At 38.5% G+C, this 27487-nt stretch overlaps 1 protein-coding gene across 1 annotated transcript; it reads left to right on the forward strand.

The window, feature by feature from the left end:
• Positions 1-674: 674 nt before the first annotated feature.
• Positions 675-26820, forward strand: atrxl (ATRX chromatin remodeler, like). The gene is given in 36 exon segments (XM_023404698.2): positions 675-841; positions 2504-2610; positions 2705-2754; positions 3665-3693; positions 4799-4920; positions 5335-5451; positions 5929-6038; positions 7093-7160; positions 7275-9043; positions 9995-10055; positions 15090-15247; positions 15445-15621; positions 15709-15817; positions 16890-16986; positions 17144-17338; positions 17571-17715; positions 17911-18020; positions 18288-18431; positions 18564-18741; positions 18844-18981; positions 20366-20541; positions 20631-20748; positions 21787-21917; positions 22000-22073; positions 22264-22358; positions 22443-22599; positions 22711-22802; positions 22896-23001; positions 23123-23300; positions 23770-23961; positions 24067-24210; positions 24337-24408; positions 24504-24599; positions 26019-26147; positions 26250-26292; positions 26295-26820. Coding segments are annotated over 36 exon segments (5931 nt in total). The 5' UTR covers positions 675-791; the 3' UTR covers positions 26489-26820.
• Positions 26821-27487: the final 667 nt, after the last annotated feature.

A 27487-nucleotide genomic window follows, 5' to 3' on the forward strand; every position in this document is an offset into this window, starting at 1 on the left:
TGGATTCTTTTGCAAAGTAATGTGTGGTACAAGGAACAACAACAGTTTTTGTACATACAACATACAACATACAAAAGCCAAAGGTTTAACAGGAAAACGATAATAGACTGTTAGGATATTAGAATATTAGGATGGAGAGCTACCGAGAAGTCCTTTGTATCAAATGTTGAAAATGTTGAAAAAGCATCTTATAAAGACACAATGATTTTAGAGCCACAGGGGAGTCTTGTAAGAAGAGACAATAGGTTAGACAAAAGAGAGCAGTCGGTGTAATGTGTGGCTTGAAATATGAGACGCGCAGTAAGATTAGAGCGAAACTCAGGGCTGCAGGATATGCAAGAAATTACACTAAAAAACAGCCTATTAAGATTTAACAAATAGCCTAATGTACCAGGAGTTATTTGCTTGTTTGAGAAAGGCGAGAGAAACATTGATAGTTTTATGATATATCTTAGTGCAAACGAAATAACACCAATCAAACCTGTAAAAACAAGTATAATGGTGCATATGATATAAGCTGCTTCCATGAAAGAAACGATAAACAGCAAATCTGCTTATCGGCGAAATGGCCGATCCATACTCCGGACCAGCAGGTGGCGACAATGCGCAATAGGTTAACATTAAAGGTGGAGCGCGTTAAAAAAAACAACAAAAAAAAAAAACCACGGACCGTTCACTGGCTGTTGTTGGTTCTGCCTTCAGCTTCGCCTGTGATGGGAAATGGGACGCAGATTGAGCGCCATACTCTTATTACCAGATTATTCCAGTATCATGAGACGACAAGGATTTGAATGACTTCGGTTGTTCACCTGCTTCGCGATATGTCTACAGCGATGCTCAGGTAAAAACTGTGGACTGAACTGCGGTTGTCTAGCAGTAGGTATAACGACGAGCTAGCTTAGCAACTAGCTAGCTGTCTCAGCTAACTGGAGTGATACCATAAATAAAGATAATTCTAGTTTAGTTAGCTACGAACTTCAATTTTGTTATTGTTAACGGGATAAACAGCATATATTAGAAAAACGTGTTTTCGTGACGTCCCTGTGGTAATGTAAGTTAATTGTTCATAGCTATTGCTACATTGAAAATATCTTATGTGGGTTGAATTGAAGGTAACCCATCCTAGCTGCCAGTGTGTCTGGTGTAATGAGCAAGTGCATCTAAAATCCGACATTCATGAAGGTTATAATGCCCATCTGAACTACGATCTTTACAGTGGTATTTCCAATCATTTGTGCTGTTGCCCAGGGTACACCAAAAACCACTAACACTTCAATGTAAAGAAATACAGGTCATCAACATTACTTACAACCTACAACACGACCATAAGAATTAATCAACGCCTCTCTAAAACAAAAGCAAGCCTTCTCTTCATGGAGGTAGGGTTTACTAGACTTCATTAGTTTTGACTGGTGTACCTACTAAACTGGTGACTGTGTGTTAATGTGAAGTTGCTTTTTTGAACCTGTTAGTTTCTTAATTCCCCATGTCATGCCTGCTAAAAGTGGTCAGATAGATAATCATACCCTTTAGCAGAAAGAAAACAAGAGCCAAGAAAAAAACATGATTAAAATGCTTTATTTATCTCCCACATTGCTGTAGTAAGAGCTTGGATGAATGAAATCTATCTAAGCTTTGCTACACTGCCCTTCCAAGTAATCAGCAGGACAGTCCATGTAAAGCTGCGACACTCGTAACAATACTGGACAGTTCAGGAAAGTTTATATTCATTGCTACATTCTGTAGAAAACCCCTTCACAACTACTGTGACATGGAAGAGTTTATGCATTAACAACTCAATTTGCAATGTTGAATCCTTCACTCCCATAAGTTCATTACTTAACTCAGTAGCTGTTTCTAACATCAGAGGCTGGATCCTCTGAATGCAGCTCATATACTGTAGGTGGGTCTCTGCCCTGACGGCCAGACTGAATTACTGTATTTCCTGTTCTGGGATATTGCAGCACAACAGACACCAAAACTATCGAATGTCCAGGTGTTTTTTTCTCAATTTCTTGCCAGAATGCTCTATTAAACAGCTTATCAATGTACAGTAAACAGTAGGATACAGAGCATTAGAGTTTTGGATGTGTCTCGCAAATCTGGACAACAAGCTGCATTGATGGTCAGCTTTTGTAGGAGCCCTTGAAATGGGACAATTTTGTCAGGTTTCATTCATCACTATTTTATAAAAGCTGAAACGTAATATTTTGTGAAACATGGTATTTTAATTCCATATTTCAAGGTAAATTGGTGTCTACTACTGTATTAGATAGTAAAAGTTGAGATGTAGACGCCGAATAGGTTTTTGATCGGATGTTTAATGGGTTCCCAGATGATGAACAATTGATTCCACTGAAATCACTTACTAATACTGTTACTAATACTAACAAAATATGTAAATATGGCTTCTATCCAACAAGTTGATCAACCAGCTAGCCATTTCTGTTTTTAAGTTTACCATAATCACACTCTTTTTTTCTTTTTTTTTTCTTGACTGAAGTACTACTACCAACAAGCTGAATGTATTGGTCAACAAGCTGCATGAGTACTTGGCTCACTCCACTGTTGAGGACAGCAATGGCAAACCAACCCTAGAGGATTCTGAAGGTACAGCTTCTGATTAATGCGTTGATGAGTGATGGAAAAATTCTTGTCATGTTCACATGCTTTACAAACCTTTTAACTGATCTTCTGTTCATAGGTCTGACAAACTGGAGCTGCTCTGTGGGAACAGGTCATACTGCAGCAGAGGTAACTGAAGATTCTTTGTGTTTTTGTCATATCTGTCATCATTTGTATGGATTTGTACATTGGGGGAAGTAATGGTGCCAGTAACCCTTTAATTGGATCCACCGAAAAAAAATTCACATTTAATTTACAACAGTGCCACATTGGATGAAAATTTTTTTGTTGTTGTGGATATTGAAGCCCCCCGTGCAAAACTTGAATATGAAAAATGTATAATAATGTCTGTAGTTAATCCTTATGAATGAACTGATGACTAATTCACAAACCATTGCCAACAAACAAACAAAAATAAATAACATGTTTTTCACTTGCCTCACTTTTAATACAGAGATGACAAGACTAACCTTGCATTCATGTGGTGTCAGAATAATCGTACAAATGAGTTTCTGACAAGGACAATTCACATGAACTCCCCCTCAAAACAGCAGAAATTTTGTTACATGGCTTGCCGAGTTGTTTACGTCATATTCCCATGTGTCCAGTGTGCCTCCATCCACAAAATGCCAAAAGTCCACTTGCATCACCTCAAATGGTTTTTTCCCCCTTATGTTTTTGTTTACATAAATGTACTTCAATGTGGTCTTTTTAAGCAGTAGCCCACTGCTTAAACATTCAACCAGATGTTTACTTATATTTAGCCCACTTGTAATCTCTCTTGTCTGTCTCCCATGGTCTCTCCCAAATACTCAGTGAGTAGTTTATGATTTTTGAGCAGTCGTCTAACTCCTTGGATGTCGTTATTATCAATGCTTTCTGTTCGTTCTCACGTGACTCATAGTCTCCATGGTTTGCATAACAAATTAAGTACTTGCTGCTGAATGAGCATTACCCATTATTGTAATGGTTTCAACACCAAACATGCCACTGGTCACTACCAGTAACAACCAAACTAACCGACTGTATTGCTTTGCAGGCAGGAGTGGATGCCAGGTACTCAAGAAGGTGAATTTGCATTTCATCCATACCCTGCAAGCATAGATAACGCACCACAGCATAACACAATCATCACTTTGTGTGTCATTTAGTGTCAATAATTGGAGGACAGCTTAGATATATTTTAACACTACCATATAAAGTTTTGTTTTTGGAGTCAGATGGATTGCAGTGATACATAGAAATAGAGGATAATGCAATTACAGCTTTACTCAAAGAGTCCAGATTCCATGCACAAATACAGTGTATAATGGAGACTTTGGACTTAATATGCACACAGTTATTGCTGATTAGAACTGCAGTATGTCTGTGCTGACACAAAACTATAAAAAGCTTGAAACAAAAATGTTCATAATCAGATGAAATGATTTTTGCAAGGCAGATACTATTTGCACCCAGGTGTCTGTAGCCAATAGTGCTATTTGCTCCCAGGGTGGATACCAGGGTTTTAGCCTTTCTTGGACCATTTCAGTGAGTCTCATGGGAGAAATTCTGGCAGAAAGGCTTTCTAGCATGTGGGTAACGTTGTGAAAGGGTCTATTTTAGGGCAATCTAACCCACTAGTCTTGTTGTCTAAACCTAACCAATCTGTGACTGAAAACTGAATGTATTAAAAAAAGATAATAAGTAAAAATAAACTACTGGTACTGGGAGTCCAACCCTAGCCCCTTGGAGAAAGTCCAGTGCTCAACCCATTCATCCACCACAACCTCCCCTTTACGGTGACTCTGTCGCCCTTTTTGTTGCCTGACTTCTAAAAACATTCCTGCTGTAGTGGCGTTTCATAGGGGCCTGACAATGGCAGACGTTTAGAATGACTCTTATTGAACGGCACATTGCAACAATTTGTGCCATCCTGTACACCGTTTTTAACAGGGCAAAAAACATGCCACTGTAAATAATCAAATAGCTGCTGTGTGACTATTTTCACCTGGGTTTAATAGACTTAGGTTATACTAGCTTTGTGTAGCTTAGCTTTAAAATAGGTTTATAATATATAAATGAATAGATAAGAAATAAAATAAACTTTCACAGTCCAAGTAAACTATTAAACTGTGGGAAATATTAAAAGATATCTGTGACTTATATTTCTTCTGTTTCACTGATATTACAGAAAACCTTCTGTTGTCATAAAGCATTCTGGTCTGGATGAGTCTGGGGACTCAAATGCAAGTGTGGACTTGGATTTACCATTTAATGCAAATGGTCACCTTGATATGACTAGACTGCCTAAAGGTAGGTCTTTAAGATTCTCACACTGCTACTTTGACATTAAATAGGATTATATACTTCGACTCATAACTGTTTCTGGACAAATTGAGATGCAGATAATGTCAGTGGTTGATTGGTGTTCAATGAATTTATGTGGCTATGGAAATTTTGGCAGGTTGCCTCAGACTACAACACTCATCATATACTTGTTGCTAAGTATGTGTTGTTAATTATCTTTGCTTAGTTCCTTAGTACCTGTATCTGTATTTTTCCAACTGCAAGACTGAAAAATGGTAGACACAACTCAGTAATTATATTTGTTATGTTTTGTATTTTACTATCTGTAGGGTGTAAGAAGTCTTTATATTGGTCTCCAGGTTGAGGCCATGATGAAATATTTTTATATATTTTTAATGTTGGTATGGTTTGTTTACACAGGCACTATATTAGTCAGGCCTGAACCAGTTGATAATGGAAGAGATGACTTCAGGGGTCCTGAGTTTCGCAGCCGCAAATCCGGTGTACTGCGGAAAGATTTCTCAAGAAGACGTGGAGGTCAGTCATTGCTGGTTTGTCATAAAATTGCACATCACTTCATGATTACTCAGGCAGCCATTTCTTCAACATAAAAAACAGTGGTCATGCAAATCCATTTTGTAACAAATGAAACAAAAACAAGGCACTTGTTAGTTTACTCATCCATTGTTTGCTTGGAATGTAAAAAAACAATCAGTGGTCATAGGGAGTGGAAAATGCACTTCACTTTCTGTCTAAATGCAGCTTGGTCATTATCTTGTTGTGAGAGAGATAACTGATTCACTGACTCTGAAATAAATCTGGTTCAATGGCTTCACTTCAATTCCACACTGCTTAAGGCTGTTTCGTATTCTAACCAGTGGTCTTGCTCATGGACATCTTACCAGCAGAATGAAGTGGATTTAAGTAGCGATTGAGTCTCACACTGTTGGAAAAAACCCATCAAGCTATATTTATATCCACTTTGTTGGTGATGACAGTGGTCTATCTTCGCAGGAGTTGAACACATCGGAATTGTCAGTTGCACTGCATGTGGCCGACAAGTTAACCACTTCCAGAGAGATTCCCTCTACCGGCATCCAGTTCTGAAAGTACTTATTTGCAAGGTGAGTTTGCTTTTTGATATGTCAGAAACAAATCCTCGATTATCAGTGCTATTCTGATTCATTTTACTATTATCTATGACCTTTTTAAGTTGGCACTCATGAACATATACAACTCCAAAAGTTAGAAACCTTTTTGAATACCTACCTTGTTATCAAGGTGTGAAGTTTACATGAATTGGTTATCATGATTAAAACGGCAGTGACAGTTGAGAGTATCATGCCTTTTAAATTTTAGTATCGAAGTATCCCATCGTTTTCTGTTAGGAAGCTCCATAATTTGGCACATGAAAGGCATCGCCAGTTTCTCTTATTTCTCTGTTTGCCTTGGGAGCGTGTCATTAATTCTGAAAGTACTGCTATGAATGGTGGGGATAATTTGCAGACTGGCTGGCTTCTATTTACAGAAACATGAAACATACCACTGTATAAAATAGTTAAAACATACAAAAACCAAAAACATACCAAAAAGCTAATCTTTTCTAGACACTTGAATCGTGTTCTCCGAAATGAATCAGCATGTATAAGATAGTGTAAATTAATGGATTTTATAAGTCTCCATTTTTTTAATTGTCATGATCTTTCAGCCCCCCAGTATTTGGATGTGCGATTTAAGCAATTTGGTTTGTCAGTTTTGAGTGTGTCATCAAACGAAATACCTAAATATTAAATAATGCAGACAGATGTAAAAATGTAAAGGAATCAGACTGAAAACTAAAGTGTTCATTTTACACTCAGGCACTGTCATTTCATATTCAAATGGATAAAATGTATACTAAACAAATTCTGTCAGAAACATAACTATTTGACTGCTATGATCAATCAGATTAATATTATTAAAAGCTTGGTTTTAAGAAATGCACTTTTGCTTAAAATGTTACTGTAGCCATAAGAAATATTTGCTAATAAGCATTTACATTGCAATAAACAAGCTTGTGATACTTTTGTATAGAATTTCAAGTGCATTTGTAGTGTTCAAAAAATCTCTTGCATGTTTCTAATGCACTTTTTGTTCAAGTTGTCTGTAACTTTTCCATTAAATGTTTTGGTTTGTCAGTCTTGCTACAAGTATTACTTAAGTGACGACATCAGTAAGGATGGAGATGGAATGGATGAGCAGTGCAGGTAGCATAAGTTTTATTTAATGTTTTCACTGAAATAAAGACCTTTTCCTTAATTTATTTGGTACTAAGCTTTTAGCAACTGTCTTTTTTGTCTTTTTTTTCCCCCCTCATGTAGATGGTGTGCTGAAGGAGGAAATTTGATCTGTTGTGACTTCTGTAGTAATGCCTTTTGCAAGAAGTGCATTCTAAGAAATTTGGGAAGGAAGGAGCTGTCTGGCATCTTGGAGAGTAAATGGTACTGCTATGTGTGTAGTCCGGATCCCCTTTTCGACTTGGTTGTGGCCTGTGACAATGTCCTGGAGAGCATGGAGCATCTGTGGCATCAGCAGCGCAAGAGGAACCGAGCGGAGCCAGGGAAATCTGGACTTTATCACATGTTGCCACACTTGCCACAAAACATTCCTTTGGATAAATGGGATCACACTGGTATGGATGGTAACGTGGTTTTCAACTATAACACACTGCAGATTCCCAAGGACTTGACCAAAAAGGCCAAACACTTAGTGGACACAACAAACACCTTAAACCGAACATTTGTCAATTTCATTCATACTGTGACAAGAAACAAACAAGCACCTGGTGTTCGCCAGCTGTATCTGAAGTCTTTTTTGTCAGTAGTTAAAGGCTTGCGAAAATCACTTGTCATACTTGAGGATAGCCTGAAGGAAGAATTCAGTGACTTGGATGTATTGAACTGTTGGGAAAAGTTCCTTAGTGATGACTTTGATGCACAAACTGTAACAGACACAGAGCCGGAGATCTCTGAAGAAAGATGCTTTGGCAACTTGCAGAAATTGGCAGCTGAACATTTGGAAAACGATGATGATTCTGACTCCAAGGGTTTCGTAGATGGGAGAAGTACATATGACTGCCCTGGGGAAGACATGGATTCAGATTCACATGAAGCCAGGCAGAGTTCACAAAACATTGGCCCGAAGCTGTCAGAAACAGGGGTCAACATGACTAAAAAATTAGTAGTAAAACTTACACCTGTACCTATGGATCAGAAGCCTTCCTCTCATGCCCCAAAGATGGAGGAGGACATCCACATGAAGGATAAACAGTCTGAGGGAAAAGATGTACCAGAAGATAAAGAGACAGCTGACAGCAAGATGAGCAATGACAATTCTAGTGCATTTCAACACTTAGAAGAGGAACATGGCAAGAGACGGTCTCCTCGCGTAAAGACGACCCCTTTGCGCCGACCAAGTGATGTCACAGGCAAATCGTCTCTTACTGCAGCAGACAGTGACAGTGACTCTGACCCAGAGGAAACTCCCAGCACAGTACCTGCAAAAAACACTGAAGAACAAAGTCTAAGCAGAGCAAGAGACGACTCTGACTCAGATGAAGTCCCTGCAGCTCTGCTTGAGCGAGCAGCTCTGACGCAAAGCTCTGATGACCCGCAGAGTGATGAGGATGGTGGAAAAGCGTCAACTAAGGTGGCCAAGAAATGTCTCTTTTGGCTCACTAAGAACACCCCGATGTCGCCAGAGAAGATGCGCCGCAAACGCAAGATGCTGGACCGCTCCCCCAAGTCTGACTCAAGTGACAGAAGAGTCAAAGCTCGAAGGGAAAGTGGGACAGATTTCTCCAGTGATGAGCAAGACTCCCAGAAGAAAATGCAACACTTGAAAAGGCTGAGGTCAATAGGGAAGCCTCACCTCATCAAAAGAGAGGAGAAAGGTGTGGCTAAAAAGCACGATAGGATACAGGCTGGGAAGTCTAAGGCTAAATCTCGTCAGGAAGCAATGGAGTCGTCAACCTCATCGAGTGAAGATGAACGTGATGATGACTCTGGAAGTGACGGAAGTGATCAGAAGATAAAGCCGATCACTGAAGATGAGGCCTTACTGGGAGCAGCAGCATTCCACCAATCATCAGGTGAGTCTTTGATTATTATGTATATATACTGTATAAGGTCTATGCTAACTTGTCAATGATCTATGTCTTGTCAGTTGTTAATTAGAAATTGTGGACTGAAACTGACTGAAGCTGATTAGACCTTTGACAGCAGGCAACTGTTAAAGCGACTATATATTTTTCCCACAGTGTGTAGTAGACACAGCTTGTGGCTAGCTGGTGAATATAGTGGAGCATTAAGCAGCTAAAGAGCCAGATGTTTCCCCCAGAAGTAGGTAGAGACCAAAAACAAAGTTAAAAGCATGTGAAGATGAGGTTTAAATTTTCCAGGTGGACATAAACCATACTCCTATTGAATGCTAATGTTACTCTAAAACTGCTGAATGTATAAATACCATAAAGTGAATTACATCAACTGAAACTGTGAAGATGTCAGTGTTGTATTTATAACTTGTTACTGCTGCCCCCAAGCGAACAAAAAGTAAATACTATTGAAAGTTTTAAACATGGTTGGGATTAATAATTGCATTAAATACAGTATTTGTTTTTATGGATTTATCATTAATGTTTTAAGTTCCACCTGTAGTGTGTTTTATGTTTTACAATAAGGAAAAAGAAAAGTGCTTTGTTAGCTAGCAACAGTATTACCAAGTTTCATGTTAGCAAGATTTATTCAGACACTAGAGTAACCTTCCAGATGGACAGACTCACAGAGAGAGAAAAACTGCTGATGCTCATCAGGGAACCACTATCTTAGGCACAGACTGTCTCAGGGGAATTTGTCAGTGCCATGTTGTACTTAATGAGCTGCACAGAGGCAATTCTGTTAGCTAGCAGGCTGTCTATTGTTTGAAATGGTATAATAACTATAAGGTAGTTTCTCTCTCTTTCTCTCTTCAAACGACATGACTAGATAAACAATTTAATTAAATATATATAATTAAACAATTTGTTTCTTTTTTGTGCTCATAGGAGATGAGGAGCACTCCGGGCTCTCGTGGGCAGCAGAAGATGATGATGATCCAGAAAATAGGTATGGTTCAAAAAGCCCGGATCTAGACATTGTAAAGCACCCTAAATGTGGAAGAAAGGCTGCAACTTCGAACCCTAACCTCTGTGCAAAATCTAGGAACACCCATGTCATTAAGACTCAGTTGCAGTCTATTCAAACACGACCAAAACGTAGCTGCAGTAAGGGCCCAGCGATCAAATACACATTCTAGAGCAACACTGTGAAACTCTGGCCTCACATGATGCAGTGAGACAGAACCTTGTTTAGAAGAGGCTTGTGTGCTTTTTCTTTTTCTTTTTTTCTTTTTTTCTTTCTTTTAGTATGCAACCTTGTAAATTCAATCAATTAAGTTAAGTTAAAATGTTTATTTGTATTACTTCTTATACCACACTTCCTCTCCCTGGTATATTAAGCATATACAAAGGGAAAGCCCTGCAGTTGACAGACCTTGAAGAAATACAAACATAGATCTGAACAAAGACTGAAACTTATTTTGCCTTACACCTCAACCTGTTAATATATTAGTTTTTTTTCAGTGACAGTGTTCTTGCGTATTTAGAAAGTTTTGAACCTCATCATACTTTCCTGTGTACTGAATGCACAAAGAACTGTTGTCCTCCACTGTGCATCACTGGTAATATAAATAAATGGAATATTGTTATTACAGGTGAAGTATAAAGTTTGAAACATACTTTTTAAATTATTGGCACACACTTTTATTTAAAAATAAAAATACAAAATTTTAAGTAATTGTTTTTCTCAAATCTCCCTCATTAATATTTTGTGTTCACTGATGGGAGGCAGAACTTTTATGCTTCACCTTGGAAATCATCTTTTTGATATTCTGCTTTAAAAGTAATTCTACATGGGTTTCATTATGACAACTCAATTATGATAAAATGGCAAAAATAAATGTCTGTTAAAATTTCCGATGTGATGTACACGGCTATGTAAATGGATTTTAGATTTATGTTATTTAGCCCCAAAGTTAAAATTCCTTCCCGTTGCAGCCACTGTTTATTTTGGCCACAAATATATTTAGGAATTCTTCTACCAAAAAAGGCTTGAACCTCATTTTCAAGAGTGTGCCTGCATTTAATACAAGTGTTGATGCATTATTTCAGAGTCTGATTTCCTAATTTGTTTTGAAAAAAACTATAATGATGATTATGATCATCTGTAAATCTCAGGATTTGTTATAGGGCTACTCCCACAATCCAACAAACAGAAAGATTGGTATGATTTTTTTTAGCCTAGAAATTTTATTCAATGATAAACACCCAAAGCCCCGAGCAGCTCTCACCCCAAACACCATAAACAATTGTTAAAATTTTTTCCATTGGTGTTGAAATTTATGCAAATCAACCATGTTTACAGCCAATTGCAGTAGGTTTGATTTGTGGTTACATGTCACTGGGCATTGCGCATTTGTTTTGCCTCTTTGCAGTGGTATATTTAAGGTATCAACATCAAGGCTCTGCTATTTGCTCTTGGCAACCATGATGAATAATAAATGTTGGTATTACATAATACTCTATAACCTGGTATGTAGTCTCTCTTCTTAAAAATCTAGTTGATGTGCAAGCTACTAATGGAGTTGATAATATCGACCTCTTGAAAAAATGTATTACTGCAGCTCCAAAAACTACAAATACCAGCCCTGCTGGCCCACTTACTCTCTCAATCACACACAATGTACTTCACAGCAGGCATCATGCCAGACTAACAGATGGTGAATGGCTAGAGTGCTCATTTGTACCATTGAATTAATCAGAGCTTGTGAACATGCATGTTACACATTCAGTGCATTACTGGCTTCATTGACAATGTCAAGAGACTCAAGTAAAGGTTGTAAACACAGCACCCAGCTGTTTTCCATAATTATTTCAATGCCAAGATGATCGTTGTCCCATTGTAAGTATTTGGGTCGCAATGAGTGGAGCTACTGTTCAGTGTTCCTGTCATTCAGTGATATTTATTGATATCAGATATTATCGCATTGCTGTTACTGTCACTTTTACACATATACACGCATACAGCACTGACCTCAGGTCTTCTCTGTATCTTGTAGTGTTGAAATATTTGAAACATAGATACACCTGGTCACATTGCTGTTGGAGCTTGGGAACATGTCCTTTTGCATATATTCAATGTGCTGTAGTTGTAATTTCAGGATTTGTGTCCTCTACCAAAAAAGTTTTATATATATATATATATATATATATATATATATATATATATATATATATAAAACTTTTTTATATAAATATATAAAAATTTCAGAGACATGTCATTTTGTTTCTCTTACAGTGGTGCCTTCAGAGATTCTCTTAAAGGGTGGCTCACTCAAATTATAAATGCATAGTTTTTCACTATTAGCTATGTGCAGACATTCGGTTTTATCTGCTGAGTTTTTGAGATATCGGTCTGAGATTTTTGACACCATCACAGTACAGTGGAGGTTAATAAAATTTTGGCATGTCTGCTCAAGGCAAAGCCCTAAAGAATCATGCAGGGTTTGGCTGGAGATTTTGGTGTTGAAATGGGAGGTCATCTGACTCTGGCCCCATACAAAATGTTATAGAGGATGCAGCTGCAAAACAATGAAGTAAATCAACTGTCACCAGCATTCAGAAATTACTCCACTAGTGCCAAAAAGTCTAATTGTGTATAATTTGTGTTTTTGTATGTTTTACCCCACTTTCTATACACAGTATACATTACTGCTGACCATTTTCTAAAGCATACTGTTCCTTTTATCAATTAAAATTGCAGAGACTTAGGCCGTGTTCAGACCTGGCATTGACATGTGTCTCGGGTGATCCGATCACAAGTGCTCAGCTCTAAGCACGTCAGTTCACACCTGGCATTGAAATGTATCTCCACATGCTTTATATGTAAATGAATAGGTACGCATGGTTGTTTTTAGCTAATCTGACAGAAGGGTCCATTGTGTGTGTGTGTGTGTGTGCGTGTGCGTTATTTTTGGTTCTTTATGAAATAGTGGAGGGACTAAGGAGATTGTGGCAGAGGATGTCAGTAGAGTCGGCGGTCCTTCAGTGAGGCCCAGGATGCATTTGCACAGAATGTGGCCGAGACCACCTCAGAATGTGATCTGAGTGAGCAGATCTCAAATGCGCCCTCTTTGCATCTTGGGTGCATTCACACCTGAACTTTGAACTGTCCACTTGTGATCGGATCACCAGAGACAGATGTTAATACCAGTTCTGAACAGGCCCTTAGACCCTGCTTGAGAGGTGAACCAGCAGAGAACAAGCTGTTGCTGTTTGTTTTTTTGGAGTGCTGCAGATTAAACCAATTTGTGTTAAAAATCCTTTCAGGTCAGTGCTTTCAGATGTTTATAGGAACGTTGTATATCTGAGAATTGACAGTGGGCTGTGAAACAACGACCATTATAATGCAAGAAGCGACCAAATTCTCATTATGCCTTTAATGACATAAATGTCTGTTTCTCATGTTTTTTCCAGGTTGGATTTCCTGACAGCACAGCAGTGAATATAGTGCTGTTAGGCAACAATCACTTAATGTGGAATTATGTAGCCTCCTATGAGCAGAAACTTGTTTTTTTTTTTTTTTCCCCCAGAAGTCTCTTTTTAGCTGTGGTCTAGTGTAGCTGTAGTAGCACAGAAAAATGGTCAGCAGAAATGTAAAATTCATATTGTTTATAGTTAGTGGGCTAAAACATTAAATGTACTGTTACTGCTTTGAAAACCACACAGCATGTTATTTCCAATGGCAACAATGCCAAATTTGCGTTTTGGTAGTATTTAAATTTTCTTCAGTGCTTTTTTGTTTTTTCTGCTTTTTCTGTGTCGTCCTCTGTCAAAACATGTCAAATGAGATCCAAAGCTCTGGTCTGTTTCTGCTGCTGTCCTCTCGCTTTGCTTTACTGTAATACAGTGAGTCTTTTACAATAAACTGTCATTCGATGTTGGCAGTTATCTTATGTCCAGTGACCTGCATCGACTACCCAATTTCAGATCACGATCAGACCTGTGTGCACAGTACATATTGAGAAAGGGGTGATGTGGAATGTACAATTGACCAGAGAGTAGATCTACTTGATCCAGACCCTGGTCCCGTCAAAGCTGTTGGACTCATGATTATTATGTGTAATTATAGGTCAGCCCTGTGTTGGGAAATGTCGTTTGAACACAGGAAGATGTAGAAGGGGTTTAAGAGAGTTGCTAATTGTATGTATTAATGAGTGGCCAAAACACAATATGGTATTAAATCATAATTTTCTGAACAAAGTATTTAACGCATGCATCAGTATTCCACTGGAATATAAAAATGTAAAACCACTTAACATAACATTTCACTCTCAGCAAATATTTATGTAGAGACTTTGTTAGTGATTCACTGTTTTTGTCTGGTAGTACCAGAGTAATATGTTGCCTTTCAGTCAGCTCTCAGTTTGTGTTAAAAAAGCCTGTAGCTCTTTCACCCCGAGCTGCCATGATCGGATGAAGTACAGGTAAATATCGTTCTTATTTTCAATTGAAAACAATTGACAAAATGTCTGACAGACATTTCAAGCAGAAAAACTGTCGGAAAAAAATTTAAATATCCCTCCCCATCCGAAGGACAATAAACCAAGAAAATGTCTGTTTTTTTTCTGTGAAGAATACTTGTAATAAATTCTTACTCTTAAAAACGTCTCTGTCTCATTTTTATCTTATTTTATGTACTATTATTTTAAATATATGTCTTCTGGCGTTATGGTATTTCACTTGGTCTGTGACGTGACCAACAGAATTTAAAATTGGCTTATCAGTTCAAGACTTGGCATTGACACATAATGTTGATTGAGTAGAGAAAGATATCTGATCTGATTTATAGGTCATTTCTTTTTAAGGCCAACAGCTGAGGTATTGTTAGCGCCCAACCTGCACTAAAAATGACTTAAATCTTGAAATTTAACTGTTAACTGCTATACTTAATTGTGATTTTTAAAAATATCCAGCTGAAGATGATGTTACTGATCATGAATTGAACTTCAGGTACCTTTCCCTTCTTTTCTACTTTTGAAAGAATCGCTAAGAAAATGCTATTGGCCCAAATCAAAGCCAACTACTCCTCGGGTGATGATATCTCTTCGGATGAGGAAACGCAGGAGGATGAATCTGATGAGTCGGACGATAACAAGGAGGTCAGACAAGGCAATAAGGATAATGGAACAGATGAAAATGGTAAGTATTTCTTTTTTTAAAGTGGCACATTTTTAGCTTCTTGTGCATCTTTAATAAGCACAATAATTATTTTCCAGTTTTATTCCAATTAACTGCTGAATTTACTACCGAACTTGTGAACAGAAAGAATCCCAATTGTCGGGTACCTTATCTGTCACTGTGGGTAGAAAATATGATGGAATATATCTCTGCTACAGGGGAAGACTTGGCCTCAGAATCATCTGACACCATGTCCGGTGGGCCAAAGACAAGGCATCATCTGCTACGCCACAAACTCACCTTGGATGAGGAAACATCAAGTAATAAGGCGGCGGCAGAGAGTGAAGTAGGAAAGCAGGAGAGCAAGAAAAAAGCCAGCAGCAAATGTCTGAGCTGTAAGGACATCTCTAACATTAGAAACTGATCTGCCTTTACAGGGAATACCTATGTTGCTCAAATATCTGATTTTGATTTTTGTCAAGCTGATGGTGGAAGCAGTGGTGACAATACAGAGTCGAACCTGGATGACCTTGGCATGAGCGAGGAGCTGAGTCAGTCAGAGGATGAGACAGAAGAAGAAAAGCTTAAAAGGTACATTAAATGGCAGCTGATGTCAACAACATCAGAAGTAAAACGTTAAAAAACAAAAATGAATGTCTTTGCTCTGATTTTAAATTAAAATTTGCCTTACAACTGTAAAATTCAGTTTTCTGCACATGATCCTGGATACTCTAAGGACTGTACTTGAGTCCTCCACTTAAGTGAGCAGCACTACAACATAAAAATACTCCCATTAAATATAAAAGCACTGCATTTAGAATTTTATTAGTATGGAATTATTGGCAGTAAAATGTACCAATGTGTCTAAACTTTTATATTTACATTACTACTCTTGTTTCTATATACAGTATGTGGCTGGTGTTATACCTTTAAAGCTAGCCTGTGTAACATAAGATAACATTGGCCACCTTTAGCTTCTGGTCATACCGGACCAATTAAGGCTGTAGCAGAAAAAAACCCTGAGTGTACTCAGTTGAGTTATGGGGGAATTTTAATGCTTATGAATTCAATTTCATTTGTAAGTGAATTACTGTGCTACAGCTTTTTTTTCAAAAGTTACAAGGTCTTTCTAGTAAATTAATATGAAAGAATACATAGACTTAGTCCTAATGCAGAGGATGCACTCAAAACAATGCACATCTGGATAATATACAGTAATGCAATAAAAACAAATAATTTCTTTCATTAAAAAAAACACAACTGATTATCCTCTAATCCTATGTGATGTAGAGACTGACAGCTTCAAAGCTAAATTATGTATTAGCATTTGTTGCTGGGCTAATGTGTGTGATTGCTTTAGACTGTACAGGTGTTCATGATATTGTGCCCATCCAAGTTGAACACTGTACCAGTGAAACAAATCAAGCACAGATCAGGATTAATGTAGAAAACACATTTTTATGTTGAATATTTAACAGGTTAACTTAATTTAACTGAATATTTAACAAAAAAATGTGTGTAATAGAGTAAAAATAGCTATATTTACTTCTGAAATAGTGAATGTTACTGCAGGACCAGTACTTTAGTATTCACACTTCAGTATATACTTTGCACATGTACTAAATTCATCAATTCATTTTCATTTCTCATCCTCTCCTTTTAGCTCCAGATTAACCAGGAAAGTGAAGGAAACACCCCGTAGTTTCAAACAGACGAAAGAAGTGCCCTGCATTTTATTGTCTGACACAAGCACTGAAGAGGTAGCAGCTGATGTTATATTTAAGTTATTTATCATTTCTATCTGTATCTGCTCATCTCTGATATTAACTTCATTTTTACCTCCCAGGTGAGGGAAGGGGAGTTAGCTCCTGTGTCTAATAGTCATATTTCTTGATGGATCTTTCTGTGTTTGAGCAGAGTGATCAAGAGGATGGAGAAGAGGATGGAGAGGAGGATATCGACTCTAAGGGCACTCCCAAAAGACGCAAAAAGATCCGCAAAATCATTGAAGATGTGAATCTTCGTGCTGAGACCCAGGAAGCGCTGAGAGAGGAGGAGGAGAGATGCAAACGGTTGGCAGATCGGGATCAACAAATGGAAGACAGGAGAGAGGTACTGCATGCACAGCAGGTCAAACAAACCCTTAAACTTCACTGCGGTGATGCTCATTGGATATTTACAGTAGTTTAACATTCAGACATCTGCAACAGGACTTGAATCAAATGCCATGCTCATAAGAGGCTGTATTTCTGTATCACTATAATTATTCAACGTTTTGGGTTTTATTAAGAGGAGGAGCAAATACACAAAATTCTGGCTGTGATTGTGTGGCATTGTTTTCCAGGTATTTGTTATAGCGGATGAGCTGTCTCAAGTGGCGTGTCCCATCACCACCAAGCTGGTCCTGGATCAGGATGAGGAGACCAAGAAGCCCCTCGTTCAGGTGCACAGGAACCTGGTGACATGCCTGAAGCCTCACCAGGTGGATGGTTAGTTTGTGCTCTCTTTTCACTTACACTGTCTTACATACTGTCTGAATGCAAAAATATCTTCATCTTTGGTCTGTTATAGGTATGAGACTCAGCTATTAATGCAAATGAAAAGCTAATTAATGTTGTTATTTAATGCTGTTAACTAACAGCTGTATTCAGGCCAATTTACCGTGTTCTCTTTATTCTCCACAGGTGTCCAGTTTATTTGGGACAGCTGTTGTGAGTCTGTAAAGAAGGCCAACTCTTCTCCAGGATCAGGCTGTATACTGGCACATTGCATGGGCCTGGGGAAGACTCTGCAGGTGAAGAAATAAACATATGCACCTCCAATATGTGTTAACTTAGATTTGTCTTAGACAATGGAATACGCCAAAGTTGCCGTAGATATTGATAGTTGTACAAAAGTGCTATCTTTCCACTTACTGTATGTACATCACCCAACAGGTGGGCCAACAGGCCAGTGTCCCCTTAACCTGTTACATTGTTATTACTGTCTTGGTCCTTAATTGTGCTTTATTATCTGTGGTCAATTGTCTATGCCTCATATTCATAGTTGTGTTGTCTTATAGGTGGTAACATTCCTCCACACAGTCCTGCTGTCGAGAAACCTGAAATTCAGAACAGCCCTGGTTGTGTGTCCACTTAATACTATCCTCAACTGGGTCAGCGAGTTCAAAAAATGGCAAGGAACCATGGGAAAGGACACAGTCAAGGTTTCAAAGCAGTTAATTATTTTAAATCATAAGAGTGTGGGACTAAATTTTGTGCTTCAGATGCTTTATGTCACACCTTTTGCCTAATGTCTGTCTATATGTAGTGATTGTTCAAATACAAATTTGTTACAGGTTACAGAACTGGCTACAATAAAGCATCCTTCAGAACGACTTGGAGCTCTGCAGAGTTGGCAGAGAGATGGAGGTGTTTTGATAATTGGTTATGAGATGTACCGCATCCTGTCACTAGGCCAGAAAATCAACAACGAGCAGTGGAAGACAGAGTTAAAGAGCATACTGGTGGACCCCGGTACAGTAACTTTGTAATGTCACAATGTTATTAAAATGTTTCCTGTTGTATGTGTCATTTCTTTGCTTATTGACACAGTTATTATCTGTTTTTTATTTTCAGGCCCAGACATTGTGGTTTGTGACGAAGGGCACATCCTGCGCAATGATGCGTCCAATATCTCCAAAGCTATGAACGCTGTCACGACCCGACGAAGAGTGGTGCTAACTGGCACACCACTGCAAAATAACCTGATTGAGTGTAAGTCTGCATTATAATATATGCCATATTAAAGATATGAGGCCAAACTTTGCTTGAAGTGATGTAGAATATAGCGAATGTGCAGTAATGTGCAATGAGACCATCATCTTTCACAACACATGGCATCATTTTCCTCATTAGAGGAAAAACCTGTCTGCCCTAACCTGCCTCACTCATGGCTGACTAACACTGTGCACCAATCTCAGAGCTGCTGAGAGAAAATGGAGTAAAACCAGTGACTCCACTGATCTCAAGGTCTATCAGTTGCTCTTATCTTCCTTTTCGTCCTATATCACTGCTGCCATAACTGCATTTTACAATGATGAGATAAGCAGAACCAAGAACAGCTAGAGCTGCATCTCAGTCCTCAGTTATGATCTTGTTGGATCTATCGGCAGCCATTGATATGGTGAAACACCACATCCTTCTATCTATTCTCTCTGATATGGGTATCTCGGGCAAAACACTCTCTTGGTTCGAATTCTGTCTTGCTTGGGGCTCCTTCAGTGTGTCATTGCACGGAAAAACGTCCTTATCTCATCCCCTTCCCACAGGGGTGCCCAAAGGATCGGTACTCAGACCCCTTCTCTTTGTACTGTCCACCACCTCCTTGGGTCCAATGATTCGCTCACATGGCGTCTCATATAAATGCTATGCACCTGACACCCAACTGTACCTGTTGGTCCTGCCAGCCGACCCTATGGTCTCTGAACAGATCTCAGTTTATCTCTCTGACATTAACTAAACCTCTCCACGGGCCTCTCTTTACGCACAGTGAAACCCTTTCAGATGGTCTAGAATGTGGCAGCGCGTCTGGTCTTCGATCAGCCAAAAAGATCAGCTCACTGGCCACTCATGGCGGCTCAAATCAAATCCAAGTCACTAATGCTGCCTTTAGAATGACTCTACTTTAACTCAATCATACAAACTTATGGTCCTTTCCAAGGAATGTCCTCTGACATTGCCATCCCTGCACACAAGGGAGTCTCAGTCCAGACTATTCTCGTCTGTGGTTCCCTGATGGTGGAAAAATCTACCAAATGCTATCAAGACAGGGCATCCCTATCTATCTTCAAGAATCTTTTGAAAACTCATCTCTTCAGAGAGCACCTCCTCTCCTAATACCTCTAACACGCTCACATGCCTAACTACCACACTGCTAAATGAGTAAATGGAAATGTAAATACACTACGTACAGGGCCAACAAGGCTACTTGACATACATCACTCGGTAAATACTTTAAACAAATCTGGCAGGACTAAAACAAATTCTGCCTCACAGTCAGATCTAAGTCAGTAAAGTAGGTTAAGGTGCAATGTTTTGGAACACATTTTATTTTGAAATTAAACTCTTCATATTGATACAGCATATTTCGTTCCCACAGACCACTGCATGGTCAATTTCATCAAGAAGAATCTCCTGGGCTCATTGGGCGAATTCCGAAACCGGTTTATCAACCCCATACAGAACGGGCAATGTGCTGACTCCACGCCAAGAGATGTCAGAATCATGAAGAGGCGAGCACATGTACTTCATGCAATGTTGGCTGGATGTGTGCAGGTAAAAAATAAAAAAAAATCAGTGCATGTACACATACAGTTTGGTTTTATGTTCCAGGTCTCACTACACTGTGTTAATGTTTTTCCTAGAGAAGAGATTACTCTGAGTTGACACAGTTTCTACCTCCCAAACATGAGTACGTGCTGGCGGTGAGGGTTTCCCCGCTTCAGTATAAGTTGTACCGCCACTACCTTGACCACGTCGCTGGTAAGAGTCAATCTTCGTATTTTTGCCGTAACGAATGCAGATGTACGATTATTACAACTATAGAAGTCTCTTAATGTTGCTGAGTTTAAGTTTTTTGCTGGGCTATGATTGGACAAATGTGTGACATAAATCTACATATTTATTATTTAAGACTGTTATGATCATTTTTTTTTTCAGAGCTCTAGTTTCGTATTATGTGATGTGTTCCAGCTGTGGTTACATGCACACGTTTCTTCACTCTGATTTAAGATTTGGAGTCACCTGTTTATAGAGTTGTGATCTGATAGGGTCTGGTATTTAAACTACCACTCTCCAACCGATTCAGTTTCAACCAGTTTAGGACTGTTTATTCCGATTGAGGATTTTATATAGAGCATTTTAATCTGGGCTTTTAAACTAATTATAATTGGAATATTAGGCCCCATGTAAACATATCTACTTAACACTTATCTCATTAAATCATCCAAGGCTGAGATAGGTTCAGTAATTGTGTCAGATCCTGTAAAATGTGTCTTTTTTTTTATTCCATTATGTTTTGGGGTTGTTCGTCTGTCCCATTATTGTGAGCCAATATCTCAGCAACGGTTTTAGTGATTTTTTTTCAAATTTGGCGAAAGCATTCACTTGGACTCAAGGATGAACTGATTAGATTTTGGTGGCCAGAGGTCAAGGTCTTGCTGACCACAAATCATGGTTTTGGCCTTGTGAATGCTTTATCTCAGGAACTCCTCAAGGGAATCCCTTGAAATTTGGCACAAACATTCACTTGGACTCAATGACGAACTGATTAGATTTTTTTGGTCAAAGGTCAAGGTCACAGTGACCGCACAAAACACTTTTTAACCATAACTCAAGATGTCGCACAGCAATTATTTCACACAAATGTTTAATATTTTATATGATTCTGGATAAACAGGGATGCAACCTGAAACTAGTCTGAGTGGCTGAGGCATACAAGTGCGAAGCGGTAATTCTAGTTTTTATTAGATTTTGTTAAAATTATGGGGTCAACCATCTGAAGAACCATCTTTTTTTCAGGTGTGGGTTCAATGGTTAACGCAGCAAAGATAAGGACTAGAGCAAACCTGTTCAAGGACTTTCAGGTGCTCAGCCGAATTTGGACTCATCCCTGGTGCCTTCAGCTCAGCTATGTCAGCAAAATAAAAAAGGTACTTTGAACACAAGTTGATTCCTTACTTTGACATGTGTGTTTAAAATGTTAATTAACACTTAAACTGATTTTTGTGTCAGGGACATTTTGAAAAGAAGAACCAAGTTAAAGCAGCAGCTCTGCTGAGAAATGAAGATGTCACTCTGCCTGAGAGGTATAATATGATAATATATAATATGTTCACAGTCAAAGATTAGGTATTGTGTAGAATGGTGCTTAAAAATTGCATCAACTTTGGAACAAGAAACTCCAAAATCTGAGGTTCTTCCCTACCTGCTGTTTCACAGAAACTGCAGTTCTCAACTTTATTGTCTAATTTACATTTTATCCTTTATTTGGTGTAGTGGACTGAAAGAGAACGAAGGAACAGAAGAGACAAACCCCAACAACAGTACAATGGTTAGCGCTGCTGTGTCCAAAGGCGCTCTAGTAGTGGAAGGTATTAAAGCTCCATGTGTCATGAATACTTCAAACCTGTAGCGTACAACCTAATACAGTTTCTCCTATGTTATGTTCTGTGTAGGAGAGAAAGCAACCACTAGCTCAAAGTCTCAGAGTGCAGATGAGGGCTGGTATAAGAATCTGCTGTCTGATGTGGATGCCAAAATCCTGGAGCACTCAGGGAAGATGGTGCTCTTGTTTGAGATTCTCAGAATGGCCGAAGATCTTGGGGATAAAGTGTAAGTTTCTTTTCTGATCTGAAGCAAATTTAACAGATTTATAAATGTAAGTGGTCTTTCAAGATGTTGACTTGTAATCGCATCTAACCAAATTCATTTTTGCATTTCAAGGCTTGTGTTCAGTCAGTCCCTGATCTCATTAAACCTAATTGAGGATTTTCTACAGGCTTCTCACAATGCAAGAAGCCCATCATCATCCAAAGGTATTTTTGTGTTCATGATAAAGAAAATATAAATACCTTTAGAAGATGTCTCACTTAATGGTACTTAATTTCTGTGCTTTATTGTTCTAACAGCAGGCAGCTGGATTAAAAACATTGATTATTACCGTCTGGATGGCTCCACCAATGCTACATACAGGAAGAAATGGGCAGATCATTTCAACAGTGCTGCCAATGTCCGGTACAGATTATCTGACTGTTCCATCTTTTATACAAGTTATACTGGAATAATAAGGTAGAATGTTTGACTGTGTCCTGACAAAGTCTCTCTTCTAATTGTATTTTATCAATCTTTGTTTTAGCGGACGATTGTTTCTCATCTCAACGAGAGCTGGCTCGCTTGGCATAAACCTCGTGGCAGCCAACAGGGTCATCATTTTTGATGCCTCATGGAATCCCTCCTATGACATACAGAGCATATACAGGGTGTACCGCTTCGGTCAGCTGAAACAAGTGTGTGTGTACCGCTTCTTAGCTCAGGTAAGCTCACTGGTCTTCATCAATATTGCCTAAAACGTGAGGAAATGTGTTCAGTGGTGGTGAACTGATCTTGCTATTAAACAAACTTTACAGTTTACTTTTCTAGGTTTTGTTATATGTAAATAAGAATTTTCCCATGATTATCCTTGTCCATTATCTAAATAAAGAAACTTAATGGTATCAGTGTGAATCTTCTGAGATTAAATGTAAAGGGTCCTGAGCTGCATGTTATGTAAATATTAAGAGCTTAAACATGAAAAAGATTTAACACTGATGAATGAAATCCTTCTTATTTCCATTACTGATGAATTCTCTAAGAATTTAATTTCACAAACAAACAAAAAAAAAAAGAAAGTAAAATAAGGTGTTGGACATGGATTTCCTGGAGCTGCTGTATTTTTACTAAAGCTATAAAATCTTCTAGTGTGTGTGTTTTTTTTTTTTTTATTGCTGTTATTTTCATCTCCAGGGCACAATGGAGGAGAAGATCTATGATCGTCAGGTGACCAAGCAGTCTTTGTCCTATCGAGTGGTGGATCAGCAGCAGATTGAGAGGCACTTCACCCTTTTTGAACTGACTGAACTGTATATATTTGAGCCGGACCTGCTGAACGACCCAAACTCTAAGAAAAGCAAGAGACCCAGTTCTGTTTCGCCAAAGGTGATGTCACAGTTGTTATTGTCAGGTCTCTGCTTCGACGCCACAAAAATATGACACACAGCAGTGTGACAAATCCTTACATGATGAACTGTGTCTGATTCTCAGGATAAGGTCCTGGCACAACTGCTGCAAACCTGTAAAGACCACATAGTGTCCTACCACGAGCATGAATCTCTGCTGGACCATAAACAAGAGGAGGAGCTCAGTGAAGCAGAACGCAAAGATGCCTGGGCTGAGTACGAGGCCGAGGTAAAACGCTGCACACTGCAAATCGTAAATTATCATGAGCCACATCATGATGCCCTAGACTTTCTACTCTACGTCATAATGCTGTCTGCTTACTGTATGTAAATGTGTGCCTGTGTTTTTCTTCAGTCAAACACATCCAACCTTTCAGTCAGTGTGAGCCAGGAAACACTGGAGAAGAGGAGCAATGAAGAATTATTGGTATAAATACATATAATTTTCTAAAACTTTTTCTTAGAATTCCTACTGGTGATGTTTGTGTCTTATACAACATTTTATATAAAATTTATTTGCAGGAATTGCTTAACAAGTGCAGAAAAAATGTATCGGTGGCCTTCTTGTCAATGCAGAAGACGAAGTCTCACACTATTGAAGACTACCTGTTAAAAGTGGTGAGTGACTCTCAGTCATGTGGTAAATAAAAGTATTTAAAATCACGGTGAATTTTTTACAGTAATGAAAACAAGCTGGAAAACAGGAAGGATGTGTCTGACAGTATGTTTTTTAAATATACAGTATGTTCATTATCATGAGTTATTATTATACTGTGTCTAAGCGCCCTCAGCGTATGGATGATTTGTGGCTGTCGGCTTTTAGCATTTCACTGAAGCACTGCTGCAGATGTAGCTGGAATTTTTTTTGTTCAGGAGGCATTATGGTTTCATTTTTGAGGTGAAATAAATAATCATGGTTACATTTTGTCACAATGACTTTGCGATGAAGAGCAGCAATAGTAGCAGTAAGCAACATCGAGTAGATGTCATTTTACTGATCAAATCACCAGCCTCTCTTTGACCTGCTGTGTTTTCCGTTCATACAATACATTTGAACACCTTCAGGTCGGAGCGGAGCTTTGTCTTATGTGAGATTAAGACTGGATTTTGGGCTGTTGGTCAGACAAAGCCAGCAATTTAGTGACATCACCTTGTGCTTTAGGAAACTGTGATTTGCATTTTTTTTTTTCAATTAATTACGAAAAATCTCAATTCTTACATCTCAATTCATCCCATACATAAATACCCTTTTAAAAAAGTTGTGAAAGGTCTATTATAATATCTAAATATTGTGATCATTTATTTTTCAGCTTCTTTGTCTGTTATCATTTATAGAGAACTTTAGTTGTGTGACATAATGAACAGTCGGTCTCCCAGGCTCTTAATCCTTTTCCTTCCTGGGAGAGATACAACTGTATCTTGTCTTCTGTCATAGGAATTCTGTGTTCAAGGACAGAAAGCAGAAACTGCTGTGTTAGTATCTGTGTGCACTAAAGGGAGGATCATTTTGTGTTGAAAAATAAGACAGAAAATGTCACAAGACATAATAAAACCTCCCACTTGAGCGTGCTTTGACTGTTGGAAGTAAGAGGATGCGTTAACATTCTCCAACCGGCCTTCATGAGTAGGGATGGATATCGTTAAGATTTTAAAGGCACTACTACTTTTGTTGATACCATTTGTCGATCTGGTCCTTTAACTGTATTCTCATCTGTAAGTGCGAAAGCACTTTTATGTTGCAATAATAAAAAGGAAATCTATTTTCTTACTTTCTCAAGTACCGAGAACAGAACCGATAATGTTGGAGCTTATCGAGACTCTGGTCTTTAAAGGTTTTTCCCCTGGGCCTGTTTAATACTGGGTTTCGGTACCAATCCCTATTCATGAGCTGTGTGTGCACATGAATTTGAATTTATTTTTGTGCAGCTGATAATGGTTCTCAATTATCAACCTTACTGTATGTTACACTTAAAATCAGCTGAGGCTCAGAATATTCCTTGTAGCTTTTGTGTGAACTTTGATTTAATTATATAACAGTGGCACCAGTATCCTCAACTGCCTGAAGACCACATTAAGACCAAGGCTGAGATTTGGAGGCTGTGTGATGAGAAGGAGCAGGAGCGTAGACAGGCCTTTTATCGAGAAATCCTTGCACAGCAACAAACCGTAAGTCCATATTACACGTGAGTGTGTGTGTGTGTGTGCATGTTTATCTGTGCATATGTGCACAAATAGCCATTCTCAGGTTTCAATCATATTTCTCCACAGCTCACACTCAGCATTCAGGCCATACTGAACAGTCGAAGAAATCAGTGAGGCAGACGACCATGATCATTGTGAACCAGCCCAGACAGACTGTGATTGTACTGGTAAAACACAGCAATGCCTTTGTTCTTTATTACATTATAGGGACCTTCTTTAATCACTGCTGTACCAGTGAATTGAATGTATCATTAACCAATATGGTAACGAGAGTACACTGCACCCAAAACATTAAAACAACATAGCAGCAGCATGTAATCAGGTGTCATAGAACCATATCTCCAATCCTTAAGAGTTTCAAGTGTCACATTATTGCAATGTTCAGTTTTGATTTGTAACACTCTGAGCACTTTAACTTTCATAGGATATGTAGTTAAGTTGTACAAATGATAGTGTTGGCAAAAACCTTGTAGTTCTTCAGCTGCTTCTCACCGAAAATAATATTCTGTGGAGAACATAAAGTTGATGGTTTCAACACTGGATGTTTACTATACATGCCTTACCTTTTCTATTGTTTAACATTTATATGTTTCTTACCAGTTGTTATAATTCTTTAATAAATCAACAAAAAACCTAATTGGTTCCTATTATTTTTGCCCATGTTTGTGAACCATTAACTAGGCTGAGAGAGGATATCTCTTCTGTGTTTTATGTAAATAATGATTTCCCCATCCTCTCAAGAATATCATTTTACGCAAATGCCGTTTTGTGAATCTGCAGCTTACTACAGTTTCCAAGTTGGTCAATGCTGAGTTAATCTTCCTCGTGACATACACCAACAATAACGTTATCTCCCTCACAAGTATCCCAGCAGAAAGGGAGCAGCTGTTCAGACACTGATTTGCTCCCGAAAGGAAGGTTCCATGCTCGGAAGTTTATTTGTTAATTAATGAAACCAAGCCAGCTGCAGTGGTGGAAACCCATCAAGGTTTCCCTCTGGCTCCACTTCAGCTGACAACCAGTGCAAAGGAAAGCAGTGTGCAAAACACTATACAGGCCTGGAATATGTTTAAAAAAACAAAAAACCTTTACACAGAGGACACCTTTCTTATAAATTACATTTTTAAGTGGTATAAAAGGCATTAGACCCCCCCCCCCCAAAAAATGATAAGTCTTTGTGCACATACACATACATGTGGCAGTCAAGTATTGCCCCCTTACACAAATGTTATCCACAATTAGAGATTTTTTATGTTTTAGTTTGGGGAAAAAACCTCAAAAGGGAAATTAGGTCCACTTAGTGG

The sequence above is a fragment of the Seriola lalandi genome, unplaced genomic scaffold, assembly GCF_002814215.2.
Source record: "Seriola lalandi dorsalis isolate HSWRI2012SDOR001 ecotype SW California unplaced genomic scaffold, Sedor1 jcf7180002054256, whole genome shotgun sequence".
In the NCBI taxonomy this organism is placed as follows: domain Eukaryota; kingdom Metazoa; phylum Chordata; class Actinopteri; order Carangiformes; family Carangidae; genus Seriola; species Seriola lalandi.